The sequence below is a fragment of the Oncorhynchus kisutch genome, linkage group LG23 (assembly GCF_002021735.2).
Source record: "Oncorhynchus kisutch isolate 150728-3 linkage group LG23, Okis_V2, whole genome shotgun sequence".
Classification (NCBI taxonomy): domain Eukaryota; kingdom Metazoa; phylum Chordata; class Actinopteri; order Salmoniformes; family Salmonidae; genus Oncorhynchus; species Oncorhynchus kisutch.
The window spans coordinates 47,878,067-47,896,477 of record NC_034196.2 but is presented as its reverse complement, the minus strand read 5'-3'; the positions used below and the strand labels follow the sequence as shown (position 1 = coordinate 47,896,477).

The following is an 18,411-nucleotide window of genomic DNA, read 5'->3' as shown; positions in this document are numbered from 1 at the left end:
GCACTATAGAGAATAGGTTGCCATTCGGGACTGAGCTTGTTTTATCAGATGCCCAGCGGTTGGTTGCCGTGCAGGAGATCGTAAATTACCCTTTTGCAAAAGTGCCCAACATTTAATGGCAATTACTTCTCACATAATCAAATTCAGCTGCACTTGAAGAGAGTCTATGTTCCCTCTGTTCTCCAGAGAAAATGTTTGTCTGTTGACAAACCCTCTAAGATGTAGACAGTGTGATAAACCCTCAACTATAACAACATCAGCTCTGTGGGCGAGACAGAATAAACACAGAGAGATTTACACGACGAAGAGTTTCTCCGGGGATGAACCAGCTCCTCTCAACCTCGCTCTTATTTGGACTTCAATGAGTTTACGTAAATAATTAAATTAAGTGAGTTGGTGATTTGATCCATTTGTCTCCATCTGTAGACCAGAAATCAGGGTGATGCCAAACAGTCAACAAGCAAACACATTAATATGTGATGGGGGCAATCAGTCAATCTGGGCTCATAATGTCCCCCCTCCCCCCACTCTCACTGATGGTCACAGAGGTTGTTGTTGTTCTCCCCACCTTTATTTAACCAGGTAGGCCAGTTGAGTTCTCATTTACAACTGCGACCTGGCCAAGATAAAGCAAAGCAGTTCGACACAAACAACAACTCAGAGTTACACATGGAGTAACACAATAAACAAGTCAGTGAAAACAGTAGAAAAAAGAAAGTCTATATACAGTGTGTGCAAAAGGCACGAGGAGGTAGGCAATAAATAGGCCATAGGAGGGAATAATGACAATTTAGCAGATTAACACTGGAGTGATAAATGAGCAGATGATGTTCAAGTAGAGCTACTGGTGTGCAAAAGAGCAGAAAAGTAAATGAAATAAAAATGGGTATGGAGATGAGGTAGGTAGATTGGGAGGGCTATTTACAGATGGACTATGTACAGCTGCAGCGATCAGTTAGCTGCTCAAATAGTTGATGTTTAAAGTTGGTGAGGGGGAAAAAAGTCTCCAACTTCAGCGATTTTTGCAATTCGTTCCAGTCACAGGCAGCAGAGAACTGGAAGGAAAGGCGACCAAATGAGGTGTTGGCTTTGGGGATGACCAGTGAGATGTACCTGCTGGAACGTGTGCTACGGGTGGGTGTTGCTATGGTGACCAGTGAGCTGAGATAAGGCAGAGCTTTACCTAGCATAGGCTTATAGATGACCTGGAGCCAGTGGGTCTGGTGACGAATATGTAGCGAGGGCCAGCCAACTAGAGCATTCAGGTCGCAGTGGTGGGTGGTATAAGGGGCTTTGAGGACAAAACGGATGGCACTGTGATAAGACTGCATCCAGTTTGCTGAGTAGAGTGTTGGAAGCTATTTTGTAGATGACATCGCTGAGGTCGAGGGTCGGTAGGATAGTCAGTTTTACTAGGGTGAGTTTTGCGGTGTGAGTGAAGGAGGCTTTGTTGCGAAATAGAAAGCCGACTAGATTTTATTTTGGATTGGAGATGTTTGATATGAGTCTGGAAGGAGAGTTTACAGTCTAGCCAGACACCTCGGTACACATATTCTAGGTCGGAACCATCCAGGGTGGTTATGCTAGACGGGCGTGCGGGTGCAGGCAGCGAACGGTTGAAAAGCATGCATTTGGTTTTACTAGCGTTTAAGAGCAGTTTGAGGCCATGGAAGGATGGATATAGGTCTGTAACAGTTTGTGTCTAGGGTGTCACCCCCTTTGAAGAGACTGCGACTGCGGCAGCTTTCCAATCTTTAGGGATCTCGGAGGATACGAAAGAGAGGTTGAACAGGCTGGTAATAGGGGTTGCAACAATGGAGGCGGATATTGTTTGAAAAAGAGGATCCAGATTGTCTAGCCCAGCTGATTTGTATGGGTCCAGGTTTTGCAGCTCTTTCAGAACATCTGCTGTCTGGATTTGGGTGAAGGAGAAGCTGGGGAGGCTTGGGCAAGTAGCTGTGGGGGGTGCAGAGTTGTTGGCCGGGGTTGGGGTAGCCAGGAGGAAAGCATGGCCAGCCGTTGAGAAATGCTTATTGAAATTCTTGATTATCGTGGATTTATCGGTGGTGACAGTGTTTCCTAGCCTCAGTGCAGTGGGCAACTGGGAGGAGGTGCTCTTATTCTCCACAGACTTTAGTGTCCCAGACCTTTTTGGAGTTAGAGATGATGATTTCTGTTAGGAAAGCAAAGGCTTTTAGAAACTGACTGTGTATTGGTTCCTTACTTCCCCGAAAAGTTGCATATCGCGGGGGGGCTATTCGATGCTAATGCAGTCTGCCACAGGATGTTTTTGTGCTGGTCGAGGGCAGTCAGGTCTGGAGTGAACCAAGGGCTATATCTGTTCTTGGTTCTGCATTTTTTGAATGGAGCATGCTTATCTAGGATGGTGACAAAATTACTTTTAAAGAATGACCAGGCATCCTCTACTGACGGGATGAGATCAATGTCCTTCCAGGATACTCGGTCCAGGTCGATTAGAAATGCCTGCTCGCAGAAGTGTTTTAGGGAGCGTTTGACAGTGATGAAGTGTGGTCGTTTGACCGCGGGCCCATAGCGGATACAGGCAATGAGGCAGTGATCGCTGAGATCCTGATTGAAAACAGTGGAGGTGTATTTGGAGGGCAAGTTGGTCAGGATAATGTCTATGAGGGTGCCGATGTTTATGGATTTAGGGTTGTACTCTGTGTGTCTCTGTGTGTCTCTCTGTGTGTCTCTCTGTGTGTCTCTGTGTGTCTCTGTGTGTCTCTGTGTGTCTCTGTGCGTCTCTGTGCGTCTTCGGGTGTCTCCGCATGTCTCTGCGTGTCTCTGTGTGTCCATGGTGAATACACTGGTAACCCTTTCCTCTCAATCTGTAGAGCCCCAGAATGTCTGTCTGTCTGTCTGTCTGTCTGTCTGTCTGTCTGTCTGTCTGTCTGTCTGTCTGTCTGTCTGTCTGTCTGTCTGTCTGTCTGTCTGTCTGTCTGTCTGTCTGTCACAGACTCACACCAGCTTGTGAAATAGTTTCCAGCTTTACTGTCGTGCTCTGTGGGAGCTTTGTGGGAAAGGAAGCAATGGTCAAACAAGTGCTTTTGGAGGTCTTAAACAGTCTCTCAACTCCCTCCCCATTCTCCCCTCCTCTCCTCTCTCCCAAGTCTCTCAACTCCCCTCCCCATTCTCCCCTTCTCTCCTCTCTCCCAAGTCTCTCAACTCCCCTCCCCATTCTCCCCTTCTCTCCTCTCTCCCAAGTCTCTCAACCCCCCTCCCCATTCTCCCCTTCTCTCCTCTCCCAAGTCTCTCAACTCCATTCTCCCCTTCTCTCCTCTCTCCCAAGTCTCTCAACCCCCCTCCCCATTCTCCCCTTCTCTCCTCTCTCCCAAGTCTCTCAACTCCCCTCCACATTCTCCCTTCCTCTCCTCGCTCCCAAGTCTCTCAACCCCAGACCCTGGAGGCCAACTCTAATTGGTTAGATCTTTAGTGGACCTAGTAGATGGGATATTTGAGCCTTTTAGTGTTTTGACTTCTCTAATGGAGACTGCTTTATAACACAGTTTGGTTGGATGGATCCTCTGAATGATTCTCCTCACCTGTCTCTTGTGTCCAGTCTTAAACCATGACAAATCTTTGTTATTATTATTATTATTATGTTATATGCTTTTAATATATTCTCCTTCTTGTCTCTCACCTTTAGTCTAAAGCCATGAGAGAGCGCTGGCTCCTACAAGGCACGACCCCTGGAACTAACGACGAAGACGATGGACGAAGACAACAGCTGGAGAAAGAAGAAGAGCAGGGGAAGAGACTGGAGGACACTATTCACAGGTACACACATACACAGGAACTGACAGGGGGACACTATTCACAGGTACACACATACACAGGAACTGACAGGGGGACACTATTCAAAGGTGCACACATACACAGGAACTGACAGGGGGACACTATTCACAGGTACACACATACACAGGAACTGACAGGGGGACACTATTCACAGGTATACACAGGAACTGACAGGGGGACACTATTCACAGGTACACACATACACAGGAACTGACAGGGGGACACTATTCACAGGTACACACATACACAGGAACTGACAGGGGGACACTTCACAGGTACACACATACACAGGAACTGACAGGGGGACACTATTCACAGGTACACACATACACAGGAACTGACAGGGGGACACTATTCACAGGTACACACATACACAGGAACTGACAGGGGACACTATTCACAGGTACACACATACAAAGGAACTGACAGGGGGACACTATTCACAGGTACACACATACACCGGAACTGACAGGGGGACACTATTCACAGGTACACACATACACAGGAACTGACAGGGGGACACTATTCACAGGTACACACATACACAGGAACTGACAGGGGGACACTATTCACAGGTACACACATACACAGGAACTGACAGGGGGACACTATTCACAGGTACACACATACACAGGAACTGACTGTTGCTGGACACTATTGACAGTTGCACTCATACATGCAGTGTTGATTTTGTTCTGTTTTTGGAGAAGTTTAGGACAAATGTAATATCCTGTAGTCCTCTATTCTAGCTGTCATGTAGATGTATCTGAACACAGAAACATCCGTTCTGATCCTGAGAACTGAGCAGTGTTTCCAGCACAGCCAGAAGAGGACTGGCCACCCCTCAGAGCCTGGTTCCTCTCTAGGTTTCTTCCTAGGTTCCTGCCTTGCTAGGGAGATTTTACTAGCCACCATGCTTCTACACCTGCATTGCTTACTGTTTGGGGCTGGGTTTCTGTACAGCACTTTCAGATATCAGCTGATGTAAGAAGGGCTTTATAAATACATTTGATTTGATTTGAGTTTAGCTTCTAATTTACACATCTTCAAGGACCTGATGGTCTCTCTCTCTCTCTTCCTCTCTCGTGCTCTCTCATTGTGTGTGTGTGTGTGTGTGTGTGTGTGTGTGTGTGTTGTGTGTGTGTGTGTTGTGTGTGTGGTCTCTGTTGGTCTGTTCAGCTCATCAGGCAGTTTCTTCTTTCAACTTCAAAACAAATGGATATCTGAGGTCAGTTTCTTTCTTACCAGCGATCAGAGCCCTTTCATAAACCCACGTCAGGGTCGTGTTCACTGGGAATGAAACGGAAGCAAACAGGCTTGTTTTCTTATTCCGTTGCATTAAAATGTCCTACTGTGATCCAGCAGTATGAGAGGAGATAGCCTCTAGCCATACGGACAATGGGAAGACAGATCTGGGACCAGGACAATAGGAAGACAGATCTGGGACCAGGACACTGGGCGACAGATCTAGGACCAGGACACTGGGCGACAGATCTGGGACCTGGACAATAGGAAGACAGATCTGGGACCAGGACACTGGGCGACAGATCTAGGACCAGGACACTGGGCGACAGATCTGGGACCTGGACAATAGGAAGACAGATCTAGGACCAGGACACTGGGAAGACAGATCTAGGACCAGGACACTGGGCGACAGATCTAGGACCAGGACACTGGGCGACAGATCTGGGACCTGGACAATAGGGCGACAGATCTGGGACCAGGACACTGGGCGACAGATCTAGGACCAGGACACTGGGCGACAGATCTGGGACCTGGACAATAGGAAGACAGATCTGGAACCAGGACACTGGGAAGACAGATCTGGGACCTGGACAATGTGTGGAAGGTAGAGATGTGTGGAAAGTAGAGATGTGTGGAGGGTAGAGATGTGTGGAAGCGAGAGATGTGAGGAAGGTACAGACGTCTGGAAGGTACAGACGTCTGGAAGGTAGAGATGTGTGGAAGGTAGAGACGTGTGGAAGGGAGAGATGTGTGGAAGGGAGAGATGTGTGGAAGGTACAGATGTGTGGAAGGTAGAGATGTGTGGAAGGTAGAGATGTGTGGAAGGTAGAGATGTGTGGAAGGTAGAGATGTATGGAAGAAAGAGATGTGAGGAAGGTACAGATGTGTGGAAGATAGAGATGTGTGGAAGGGAGAGATGTGTGGAAGGTAGAGATGTGTGGAAGAAAGAGATGTGTGGAAGAGAGAGATGTGTGGAAGCGAGATATGTGAGGAAGGTAGAGATGTGAGGAAGGTACAGATGTCTGGAAGGTAGAGATGTCTGGAAGGTAGAGATGTCTGGAAGGTAGAGATGTGTGGAAGGTAGAGATGTGTGGAAGAGAGAGATGTGTGGAAGGTAGAGATGTGTGGAAGAGAGAGATGTGAGGATGGTAGAGATGTGTGGAAGGTAGAGATGTGTGGAAGATAGAGATGTGTGGAAAGGAGAGATTAGAGGAAGGTAGAGAGGGGTGGAAGGTAGAGATGTCTGGAAAGTAGAGATGTGTGGAAGAAAGAGATGTGTGGAAGAAAGAGATGTGAGGAAGGTAGAGATGTGTGGAAGGTAGAGATGTGTTGAAGGTAGAGATGTGTGGAAGAAAGAGATGGGTGGAAGGTAGAGATCTGTGGAAGGGAGAGATGTGAGGAAGGTAGAGATGTGAGGAAGTAGAGATGTGTGGAAGGTAGAGATGTGTGGAAGAGAGATGTGTGGAAGCGAGAGATGTGAGGAAGGTAGAGATGTGAGGAAGGTACAGATGTCTGGAAGGTAGAGATGCGTGGAAGGTACAGATGTCTGGAAGGTAGAGATGTGTGGAAGGTAGAGATGTGTGGAAGGTAGAGATGTGTGGAAAGGAGAGATGTGAGGAAGGTAGAGATGTGAGGAAGGTAGAGATGTGTGGAAGGTAGAGATGTGCGGAAGGGAGAGATTAGAGGAAGGTAGCGATGTGAGGAAGGTAGAGATGTGTGGAAAGGAGAGATTAGAGGAAGGTAGAGATGTGTGGAAGGTAGAGATGTGTGGAAGGTAGAGATGTGTGGAAGATAGGGATGTGTGGAAGGTAGGGATGTGTGGAAGGTAGAGATGTGTGGAAGGGAGAGATATGTGGACCACAACATAAGCATACAATATACAGGATCAGTTCCAGCACCATATTAACAATGTACAGGGATACTGGAGTGATGGACGTAGATATGTATAGGGGGAAGGAGACATGGAGGTAGATATGTATAGGGGTAAGGGGACAGGGATACTGGAGTGATGGAGGTATATATGTATAGAGGGAAGGTGACTAGGCATCAGGATACAGTATATGATAAACAGAGTAATAGCAGCGTATGATAATTGTGTTTGTAGAGTCAATTTAAATGTTATGTCTGTGTGAGCAAATTGTGTGTGTGTGTGTGTGTGTGTGTGTGTGTGTGTCTGTGTGTGTGTACACACTTTCCCGAAAGAAAGATAGGATCTCACTACAATACATTTTAATAGAAAGTTACCAAAAATAGACAAGATATTGCTACCATGGAAAGGTAAATACCTGACTATTTGTGAAAATACCTAACTATTTGTGAAAATACCTGACTATTATATTATTATTATATATATTCTCTAGCAGATCAGTAAGAATGTCTCACCCCATGTTCAAGAATGGCCTTTTTATTCAGATTACAACCTCTCCCTGTATTCAGATTACAACCTCTCCCTTTATTCAGATTACAACCTCTCACTGTATTCAGATTACAACCTCTCCCTTTATTCAGATTACAACCTCTCACTGTATTCAGATTACAACCTCTCACTGTATTCAGATTACAACCTCTCACTGTATTCAGATTACAACCTCTCACTGTATTCAGATTACAACCTCTCCCTTTATTCAGATTACAACCTCTCCCTGTATTCAGATTACAACCTCTCCCTTTATTCAGATTACAACCTCTCCCTTTATTCAGATTACAACCTCTCACTGTATTCAGATTACAACCTCTCCCTTTATTCAGATTACAACCTCTCCCTGTATTCAGATTACAACCTCTCCCTGTATTCAGATTACAACCTCTCCCTTTATTCAGATTACAACCTCTCCCTTTATTCAGATTACAACCTGTCCCTTTATTCAGATTACAACCTCTCCCTTTGTTCAGATTACAACCTCTCACTGTATTCAGATTACAACCTCTCACTGTATTCAGATTACAACCTCTCCCTTTATTCAGATTACAACCTCTCCCTTTATTCAGATTACAACCTGTCCCTTTATTCAGATTACAACCTCTCCCTGTATTCAGATTACAACCTCTCAATGTATTCAGATTACAACCTCTCCCTTTATTCAGATTACAACCTCTCACTGTATTCAGATTACAACCTCTCCCTTTATTCAGATTACAACCTCTCACTGTATTCAGATTACAACCTCTCCCTTTATACAGATTACAACCTCTCCCTTTATTCAGATTACAACCTCTCCCTTTATTCAGATTACAACCTCTCCCTTTATTCAGATTACAACCTCTCCCTTTATTCAGATTACAACCTCTCCCTTTATTCAGATTACAACCTCTCACTGTATTCAGATTACAACCTCTCCCTTTATACAGATTACAACCTCTCACTGTATTCAGATTACAACCTCTCCCTTTATTCAGATTACAACCTCTCCCTTTATTCAGATTACAACCTCTCCCTTTATTCAGATTACAACCTCTCACTGTATTCAGATTACAACCTCTCCCTTTATACAGATTACAACCTCTCACTGTATACAGATTACAACCTCTCACTGTATTCAGATTACAACCTCTCCCTTTATACAGATTACAACCTCTCACTGTATTCAGATTACAACCTCTCCCTTTATTCAGATTACAACCTCTCCCTTTATTCAGATTACAACCTGTCCCTTTATTCAGATTACAACCTCTCCCTGTATTCAGATTACAACCTCTCAATGTATTCAGATTACAACCTCTCCCTTTATTCAGATTACAACCTCTCACTGTATTCAGATTACAACCTCTCCCTTTATTCAGATTACAACCTCTCACTGTATTCAGATTACAACCTCTCCCTTTATACAGATTACAACCTCTCCCTTTATTCAGATTACAACCTCTCCCTTTATTCAGATTACAACCTCTCCCTTTATTCAGATTACAACCTCTCCCTTTATTCAGATTACAACCTCTCACTTTCGGTTATTTGAAAATGAAATAATCTCCAACATATCGCTATATTTAAAAGAACCCATAGAAAGCTGGTTGTAATTTCAATTTAATCCACCCGAAAAGACACAACAAATAATACAACACATTTTATGATAAAACTCAAATATACTAATTGCAACAAAAAAAACATTATTTTAGAAGAAGACAAAACGGTAATGGCTTTGTAAATGATATCATAAACAGGACTGGTGGAGTTATTTATATGGGAGCTACAATACAGTGCATTCAGAAAGTATTCAGACCCCTTGTCTTTAATCGCTGTTTTGTTACATTACAGCCTTATTCTAAAATGGATTAATGGTTTTCCTCATTAATCTACACAATACCCCATAATGACATCACAATACCCCATAATGACATCACAATACCCCATAATGACATCACAATACCCCATAATGACATCACAAAGTCCCATAGTGTCAAAGCGAAAACAGGCTTTTAGACATTTTAGTAAATGTATTAAAAGTTAAAAACTGAAATACCTTATTTACGTATTCAGACACTTTGCTATGAGAATCGAAATTGAGCTCAGGTGCATCATGTTTCCATTGATCGTCCTTGAGATGTTTCTAGAACTTGATTGGAGTCCACCTGTGGTAAATCAAATTGATTGGACATGATTTGGAAAGGCACACACCTGTCTATATAAGGTTCCACAGTTGACAGTGCATGTTAGAGCAAAAACCAAGCCATGAGGTTGAAGGAATTGTCAGTAGCGCTCCGAGACAGGATTGTGTTGAGGCACAGATCTGGGGAAGGGTACCAACACATTTCTGCAGCATTGAAGGTCCCCAAGAGCACATTGGCCTCTGTCATTCTTAAATGGAAGGTTGGAACCACCAAGACTCTTCCTGTAGCTGGCAACCTGGCCAAAATGAGCAATTGGGGGAGAAGGGACTAAATAAGGAAAGTGACCAAGAACCTAATGGTCACTTTGAAAGAGCTCCAGAGTTCATCTGTGGAGATGGGAGAACCTTCCAGAAGGACAACCATCTCTACAGCACTCTACCAATCAGGTCTTTATGGTAGAGTGGAAAGACGGAAGCCACTCCTCAGTAAAAGGCACATGACAGCACACTTGGAGTTTGCCTCAAGGCACACAAAGGACTCTCGAACCTTGATGAACAAGAATCTCTGGTTTGATGAAACCAATTTTGTTACAGCTGTATCCTCAGTGTTACAGCTGTATCCTCAGTGTTCTAGATGTATCCTCAGTGTTCTAGCTGTATCCTCAGTGTTCTAGATGTATCCTCAGTGTTCTAGCTGTATCCTCAATGTTCTAGCTATATCCTCAGTGTTGTAGATGTATCCTCAGTGTTCTAGCTGTATCCTCAGTGTTCTAGATGTATCCTCAGTGTTCTAGCTGTATCCTCAATGTTCTAGCTATATCCTCAGTGTTCTAGATGTATCCTCAGTGTTCTAGCTGTATCCTCAGTGTTCTAGATGTATCCTCAGTGTTCTAGCTGTATCCTCAGTGTTCTAGATGTATCCTCAGTGTTCTAGCTATATCCTCAGTGTTCTAGATGTATCCTCAGTGTTCTAGATGTATCCTCAGTGTTCTAGCTATATCCTCAGTGTTCTAGATGTATCCTCAGTGTTCTAGCTGTATCCTCAATGTTCTAGCTGTATCCTCAGTGTTCTAGCTGTATCCTCAGTGTTCTAGATGTATCCTCAGTGTTCTAGATGTATCCTCAGTGTTCTAGCTATATCCTCAGTGTTCTAGATGTATCCTCAGTGTTCTAGCTGTATCCTCAATGTTCTAGCTGTATCCTCAGTGTTCTAGATGTATCCTCAGTGTTCTAGATGTATCCTCAGTGTTCTAGCTGTATCCTCAGAGTTCTAGATGTATCCTCAGTGTTCTAGCTGTATCCTCAATGTTCTAGCTATATCCTCAGTGTTCTAGATGTATCCTCAGTGTTCTAGCTGTATCCTCAGTGTTCTAGCTGTATCCTCTGTTCTAGCTGTATCCTCAATGTTCTAGCTATATCCTCAGTGTTCTAGATGTATCCTCAGTGTTCCAGCTGTATCCTCAGTGTTCTACATGTATCCTCAGTGTTATAGCTATATCCTCAGTGTTCTAGCTATATCCTCAGTGTTCTAGCTATATCCTCAGTGTTCTAGATGTATCATCAGTGTTCTAGTAGTATCCTCAGTGTTCTAGCTATATCCTCAGTGTTCTAGATGTATCCTCAGTGTTCTAGATGTATCCTCAGTGTTCTAGATGTATCCTCAGTGTTCTAGATGTATCCTCAGTGTTCTAGCTATATTCTCAGTGTTCTAGCTATATCCTCAGAGTTCTAGATGTATCTTCAGTGTTCTAGATGTATCCTCAGTGATCTAGCTATATCCTCAGTGTTCTAGCTATATACTTGGTGTTCTAGATGTATCCTCAGTGTTCTAGAATTATCCTCAGTGTTCTAGCTATATCCTCAGTGTTCTAGCTATATCCTCAGTGTTCTAGCTATATCCTCAGTGTTCTAGCTATATCCTCTGTTCTAGATGTATCCCCAGTGTTCTAGATGTATCCTCAGTGTTCTAGCTATATCCTCAGTGTTCTAGATGTATCCTCAGTGTTCTAGATGTATCCTCAGTGTTCTAGCTGTATCCTCAGTGTTCTAGCTGTATCCTCAGTGTTCTAGATGTATCCTCAGTGTATTAGCTATATCCTCAGTGTTCTAGCTGTATCCTCAGTGTTATAGCTATATCCTCATTGTTCTACCTATATCCTCAGTGTTCTAGCTATATCCTCAGTGTTCTAGATGTATCCTCAGTGTTCTAGCTATATCCTCAGTGTTCTAGATGTATCCTCAGTGTTCTAGATGTATCCTCAGTGTTCTAGATGTATCCTCTCTGTGTTGTAGCTCTATCTTCTCTGTGTTCTAGCTGTATCCTCTCTGTGTTGTAGCTCTATCTTCTCTGTGTTCTAGCTGTGTCCTCACACTGTTCCAGTTAAAAACACACTGAATACACAAAGTGACACTGCTGATTGAGGTGGTTTCCCTCCCTCCTTTCTAATCAGGCTTATCACGGGAGGATTTGTGGCCCTCTCTCCATCTGACTGGTTTGTGGCCTGACTAGTCATTGGTGTGCTTCTGAATAGCAGTAGTTACCAGTTGCATCACTAGAGAGCAGCATATCCTGTTAGTCTCTGATGGCTGGTGAATATGAGACAGGGAAAATGTTATACAGTGGTTTTACATACATTTTCTGATTCTGTCTCTCTTTCTGTCTCTGTCACTGTCACTGTCACCGATTCTGTCTCTGTTGCTGTCTCTGTTTCTGTCTCTGTCAGTGTTGCTGTCTCTGTTGCTGTCTCTGTTTCTGTCTCTGTCTCTGTCTCTGTTGCTGTCTCTGTCTCTGTTTCTGTCTCTGTTGCTGTCTCTGTTGCTGTCTCTGTTTCTGTTTCTGTTGCTGTCTCTGTCCCTGTCACTGTCTCTGTTTCTGTCTCTGTCTCTGTCTCTGTCACTGTCTCTGTCTCTGTCACTGTCTCTGTTGCTGTCTCTGTCTCTGTCTCTGTCACTGTCTCTGTTTCTGTCTCTGTCTCTGTCACTGTCTCTGTTTCTGTCTCTGTTGCTGTCTCTGTTGCTGTCTCTGTTGCTGTCTCTGTTGCTGTCTCTGTCACTGTCTCTGTTTCTGTCTCTGTCTCTGTTTCTGTCTCTGTTGCTGTCTCTGCTGTCTCTGTCTCTGTCTCTGTCACTGTCTCTGTTTCTGTCTCTGTCTCTGTCACTGTCTCTGTTTCTGTCTCTGTTGCTGTCTCTGTCTCTGTTTCTGTCTCTGTTGCTGTCTCTGTCTCTGTCAGTGTTCTGTCTCTGTCTCTGTTTCTGTCTCTGTCAGTGTTTCTGTCTCTGTTGCTGTCTCTGTTTCTGTCACTGTCTCTGTCTCTGTTGCTGTCTCTGTCTCTGTTTCTGTCTCTGTTGCTGTCTCTGTCTCTGTTGCTGTCTCTGTCAGTGTTTCTGTCTCTGTTGCTGTCTCTGTCTCTGTTTCTGTCTCTGTTGCTGTCTCTGTCTCTGTTGCTGTCTCTGTCTCTGTTGTTGTCTCTGTTGCTGTCTCTGTTTCTGTCTCTGTCACTGTCTCTGTTTCTGTCTCTGTTTCTGTCTCTGTTGCTGTCTCTGTCTCTGTCTCTGTCTCTGTTGCTGTCTCTGTTGCTGTCTCTGTCTCTGTTGCTGTCTCTGTCTCTGTCACTGTTGCTGTCTCTGTCTCTATCAGTGTTTCTGTCTACTCTGTCTCTGTCTTTGTGTCTGTCTCTGTCTCTATCAGTGTTTCTGTCTCCTCTGTCTCTGTCTTTGTGTCTGTCTCTGTCTCTGTCTTTGTGTCTGTCTCTGTCTCTATCCGTGTTTCTGTCTACTCTGTCTCTGTCTTTGTGTCTGTCTCTGTCTCTATCAGTGTTTCTGTCTCCTCTGTCTCTGTCTTTGTGTCTGTCTCTGTCTCCTCTGTCTCTGTCTTTGTGTCTGTCTCTATCAGTGTTTCTGTCTCCTCTGTCTCTGTCTTTGTTTCTGTTTCTGTCTCTATCAGTGTTTCTGTCTCCTCTGTCTCTGTCTTTGTGTCTGTCTCTGTCTATATTTCTGTTATTGTCACTGTCTTTCTGTTTTAGTTTCTCTTTCTGTCTCTGTCTCTGTCTCCTCTGTCTCTGTCTTTGTTTCTGTCTCTGTCTCTGTCTCTGTCTCTGTCTCTTTCACTTTTTACCATCATTCACACATGAGCTAAGAAGCATCTCTGGTAAAGCATTTCCTCTTGGACTGGATGTGAATAGGGACAGGGCTGAAGCAGATGAGGCTGGGTGACACCCTGGACCAGAGGTAATGACAAGCATCCATGGTGGAGCTAAACTAACACCCTGGACCAGAGATAATGACATCCATGGTGGAGCTGAACTAACGCCCTGGACCAGCGATAATGACATCCATGGTGGAGCTGAACTAACGCCCTGGACCAGAGATAATGACAAGCATCCATGGTGGAGCTGAACTAACGCCCTGGACCAGAGATAATGACATCCATGGTGGAGCTGAACTAATGCCCTGGACCAGAGATAATGAGATCCATGGTGGAGCTGAACTAACGCCCTGGACCAGAGATAATCCATGGTGGAGCTGAACTAACACCCTGGACCAGAGATAATGACATCCATGGTGGAGCTGAACTAACACCCTGGACCAGAGATAATGACATCCATGGTGGAGCTGAACTAACACCCTGGACCAGAGATAATGACATCCATGGTGGAGCTGAACTAACACCCTGGACCAGAGATAATGACATCCATGGTGGAGCTGAACTATCACCCTGGACCAGAGATAATGACATCCATGGTGGATCTAAACTAACACCCTGGACCAGAGATAATGACAAGCATCCATGGTGGAGCTGAACTTAACACCCTGGACTAGAGATAATGACATCCATGGTGGAGCTAAACTAACGCCCTGGACCAGAGATAATGACAAGCATCCATGGTGGAGCTAAACTAACACCCTGGACCAGAGATAATGACATCCATGGTGGAGCTGAACTAACACCCTGGACCAGAGATAATGACAAGCATCCATGGTGGAGCTGAACTAACGCCCTGGACCAGAGATAATGACATCCATGGTGGAGCTGAACTAACACCCTGGACCAGAGATAATGACATCCATGGTGGAGCTGAACTAACGCCCTGGACCAGAGATAATGACATCCATGGTGGAGCTGAACTAACACCCTGGACCAGAGATAATGACATCCATGGTGGAGCTGAACTATCACCCTGGACCAGAGATAATGACATCCATGGTGGAGCTGAACTAACACCCTGGACCAGAGATAATGACATCCATGGTGGAGCTGAACTAACGCCCTGGACCAGAGATAATGACATCCATGGTAGAGGAGCACTAACACCCTGGACCAGAGATAATGACATCCATGCTGGACCCTTCAAGCTGAAGAGACTAAACTGCTGGGTGAAAGCCTAGATAGAGAGCTACCATTGTTAAAACATATAGTCTCAATGGTTACTGACATGGGAAGAGGGCTGTCCATGATAACAAAGTGGGACAGAAACAGTGACAGAAACATATCTCAGTCAACCACAAATGTCCTACAGGCCCTAGTTTTGTTACACCTGGAATATCTAGTCAGTTGGAAAGGGGGATATCTAGTCAGTTGTACAGGGAAAGGGGGATACCTAGTCAGTTGTAAATGGTAAGGGGGATATCTAGTCAGTTGTAAAGGGAAAGGGGGATATCTAGTCCGTTGTAAAGGGGGATATCTAGTCAGTTGGAAAGGGAAAGGGGGATGCCTAGTCCGTTGTAAAGGGGGATATCTAGTCAGTTGGAAAGGGAAAGGGGGATACCTAGTCAGTTGTAAAGGGAAAGGGGGATATCTAGTCAGTTGGAAAGGTGGATATCTAGTCAGTTGGAAAGGGGGATATCTAGAGAGTTGGAAAGGGAAAGGGGGATACCTAGTCAGTTGGAAAGGGGGATATCTAGTCAGTTGGAAAGGGAAAGGGGGATATCTAGTCAGTTGGAAAGGGGGATACCTAGTCAGTTGGAAAGGGAAAGGGGGATATCTAGTCAGTTGGAAAGGGGGATATCTAGTCAGTTGGAAAGGGAAAGGGGGATACCTAGTCAGTTGGAAAGGGGGATATCTAGTCAGTTGGAAAGGGAAAGGGGGATACCTAGTCAGTTGGAAAGGGGGATATCTAGTCAGTTGGAAAGGAAAAGGGGGATATCTAGTCAGTTGTAAAGGGAAAGGGGGATATCTAGTCAGTTGTAAAGGGAAAGGGGGATACCTAGTCAGTTGGAAAGGGAAAGGGGATATCTAGTCAGTTGGAAAGGGGGATATCTAGTCAGTTGGAAAGGGAAAGGGGGATATCTAGTCAGTTGTAAAGGGAAAGGGGGATACCTAGTCAGTTGGAAAGGGGGATATCTAGTCAGTTGGAAAGGGAAAGGGGGATACCTAGTCAGTTGTAAAGGGAAAGGGGGATACCTAGTCAGTTGTAAAGGGAAAGGGGGATACCTAGTCAGTTGTAAAGGGAAAGGGGGATACCTAGTCAGTTGTAAAGGGAAAGGGGGATATCTAGTCAGTTGGAAAGGGAAAGGGGGATACCTAGTCAGTTGGAAAGGGAAAGGGGATATCTAGTCAGTTGGAAAGGGGGATATCTAGTCAGTTGGAAAGGGAAAGGGGGATATCTAGTCAGTTGTAAAGGGAAAGGGGGATACCTAGTCAGTTGGAAAGGGGGGATACCTAGTCAGTTGGAAAGGGGGGATACCTAGTCAGTTGGAAAGGGGGATACCTAGTCAGTTGGAAAGGGGGGATACCTAGACAGTTGGAAAGGGAAAGGGGGATATCTAGTCAGTTGGAAAGGGAAAGGGGGATATCTAGTCAGTTGGAAAGGGAAAGGGGGATACCTAGTCATTTGGAAAGGGAAAGGGGGATACCTAGTCAGTTGTAAAGGGAAAGGGGGATATCTAGTCAGTTGTAAAGGGAAAGGGGGATATCTAGTCAGTTGGAAAGGGAAAGGGGGATACCTAGTCAGTTGTAAAGGGAAAGGGGGATACCTAGTCAGTTGTAAAGGGAAAGGGGGATACCTAGTCAGTTGTAAAGGGAAAGGGGGATACCTAGTCAGTTGTAAAGGGAAAGGGGGATATCTAGTCAGTTGGAAAGGGAAAGGGGGATACCTAGTCAGTTGGAAAGGGAAAGGGGATATCTAGTCAGTTGGAAAGGGGGATATCTAGTCAGTTGGAAAGGGAAAGGGGGATATCTAGTCAGTTGTAAAGGGAAAGGGGGATACCTAGTCAGTTGGAAAGGGGGGATACCTAGTCAGTTGGAAAGGGGGGATACCTAGTCAGTTGGAAAGGGGGATACCTAGTCAGTTGGAAAGGGAGGATACCTAGACAGTTGGAAAGGGAAAGGGGGATATCTAGTCAGTTGGAAAGGGAAAGGGGGATATCTAGTCAGTTGGAAAGGGAAAGGGGGATACCTAGTCATTTGGAAAGGGAAAGGGGGATATCTAGTCAGTTGTAAAGGGAAAGGGGGATACCTAGTCAGTTGTACAGGGGGATACCTAGTCAGTTGTACAGGGGGATACCTAGTCAGTTGTACAGGGGGACACCTAGTCAGTTGTACAGGGGGATACCTAGTCAGTTGTACAGGGGGATACCTAGTCAGTTGTAAAGGGAAAGGGGGATACCTACAGTGCCTTGCGAAAGTATTCGGCCCCCTTGAACTTTGCGACCTTTTGCCACATTTCAGGCTTCAAACATAAAGATATAAAACTGCATTTTTTTGTGAAGAATCAACAACAAGTGGGACACAATCATGAAGTAGAACGACATCTATTGGATATTTCAAAATTTTAACAAATCAAAAACTGAAAAATTGGGCGTGCTATCTTGAGATGAACGCACTAGCTGTGGGTTGCTCTGGATGGGAGCGCCTCCTCAGAAGTAGGTCCACTCTCATAAAGGAACTAAGTAGTCCCGAGTTGGGGTGGACACTTTGAAGCTCTCTTAAACCAGCTCAGTTGACTACTCAGTCCTGGAGAAGCACCTTACAGTCGGATGCCAAGCAGTTGCCATACCAAGTGACAACGCAGCCTGTCAAGATGCTCTCAAAGGTGCAGCTGTAAAACTTTTTGAGGATCTGAGGGACCATGCCAAATCTTTGGTGAGCGCTTACTCCAATTACGGCAAGGGACCAGATGGCTGCTGAGTACACGCTCACCTTCCGGAACGTAGCAGCATCCAGGGGATGGAACGAACCGGTACTTCGTACGCTATTCCGAAGAGGTGGGCATAATGATGGATCCCAGGACCGGTGATGAGTATACAGGCAACGTCGAACGCCGGAGGAGAACGGGAGTAGATGTGACACTGCCGTTGTGAGGTCAGAACGCCGGAGGAGAAGCGAGAGTAGATGTGACACTGCCGTTGTGAGGTCAGAACGCCGGAGGAGAAGCGAGAGTAGATGTGACACTGCCGTTGTGAGGTCAGAACGCCGGAGAGGAGAAGTGGGAGAAGATGTGACACTGCCGTTGTGAGGTCAGAACGCCGGAGAGGAGAAGCGGGAGTAGATGTGACACTGCCACTGTGAGGTCAGAACGCTCGGATCAACTCGACTCCTCGGCCAGAGTGTCCAGTGTGGCTCTGAATGCTCCGAGAGCAAAACGCTCTGGATTCACTAACTGACAATCCAAGAAAACTGAATTTATGAACTGCCAGAGCGCACTCTGACAATCTAGAGTGAATTTACGAACTGCCAGAGCGCACTCTGACAATCTAGAGTGAATTTACGAACTGCCAGAGCGCACTCTGACAATCTAGAGTGAATTTATGAACTGCCAGAGCGCACTCTGACAATCTAGAGTGCATTTATGAACTGCCAGAGCGCACT

The 18,411-nt window shown here is 45.2% G+C and overlaps 1 protein-coding gene across 1 annotated transcript in view; it reads left to right on the top strand.

The window, feature by feature from the left end:
* LOC109882309 (paralemmin-2-like) overlaps positions 1-18,411 on the top strand; it is a 74,739-nt gene that overhangs the window by 20,841 nt on the left and 35,487 nt on the right. Inside the window, exon 3 of the mRNA XM_031802299.1 lies at positions 3,668-3,798. Coding sequence (XP_031658159.1) covers positions 3,668-3,798 — 131 coding nt within the window. The remainder of the gene's footprint in view (positions 1-3,667; positions 3,799-18,411) is intronic.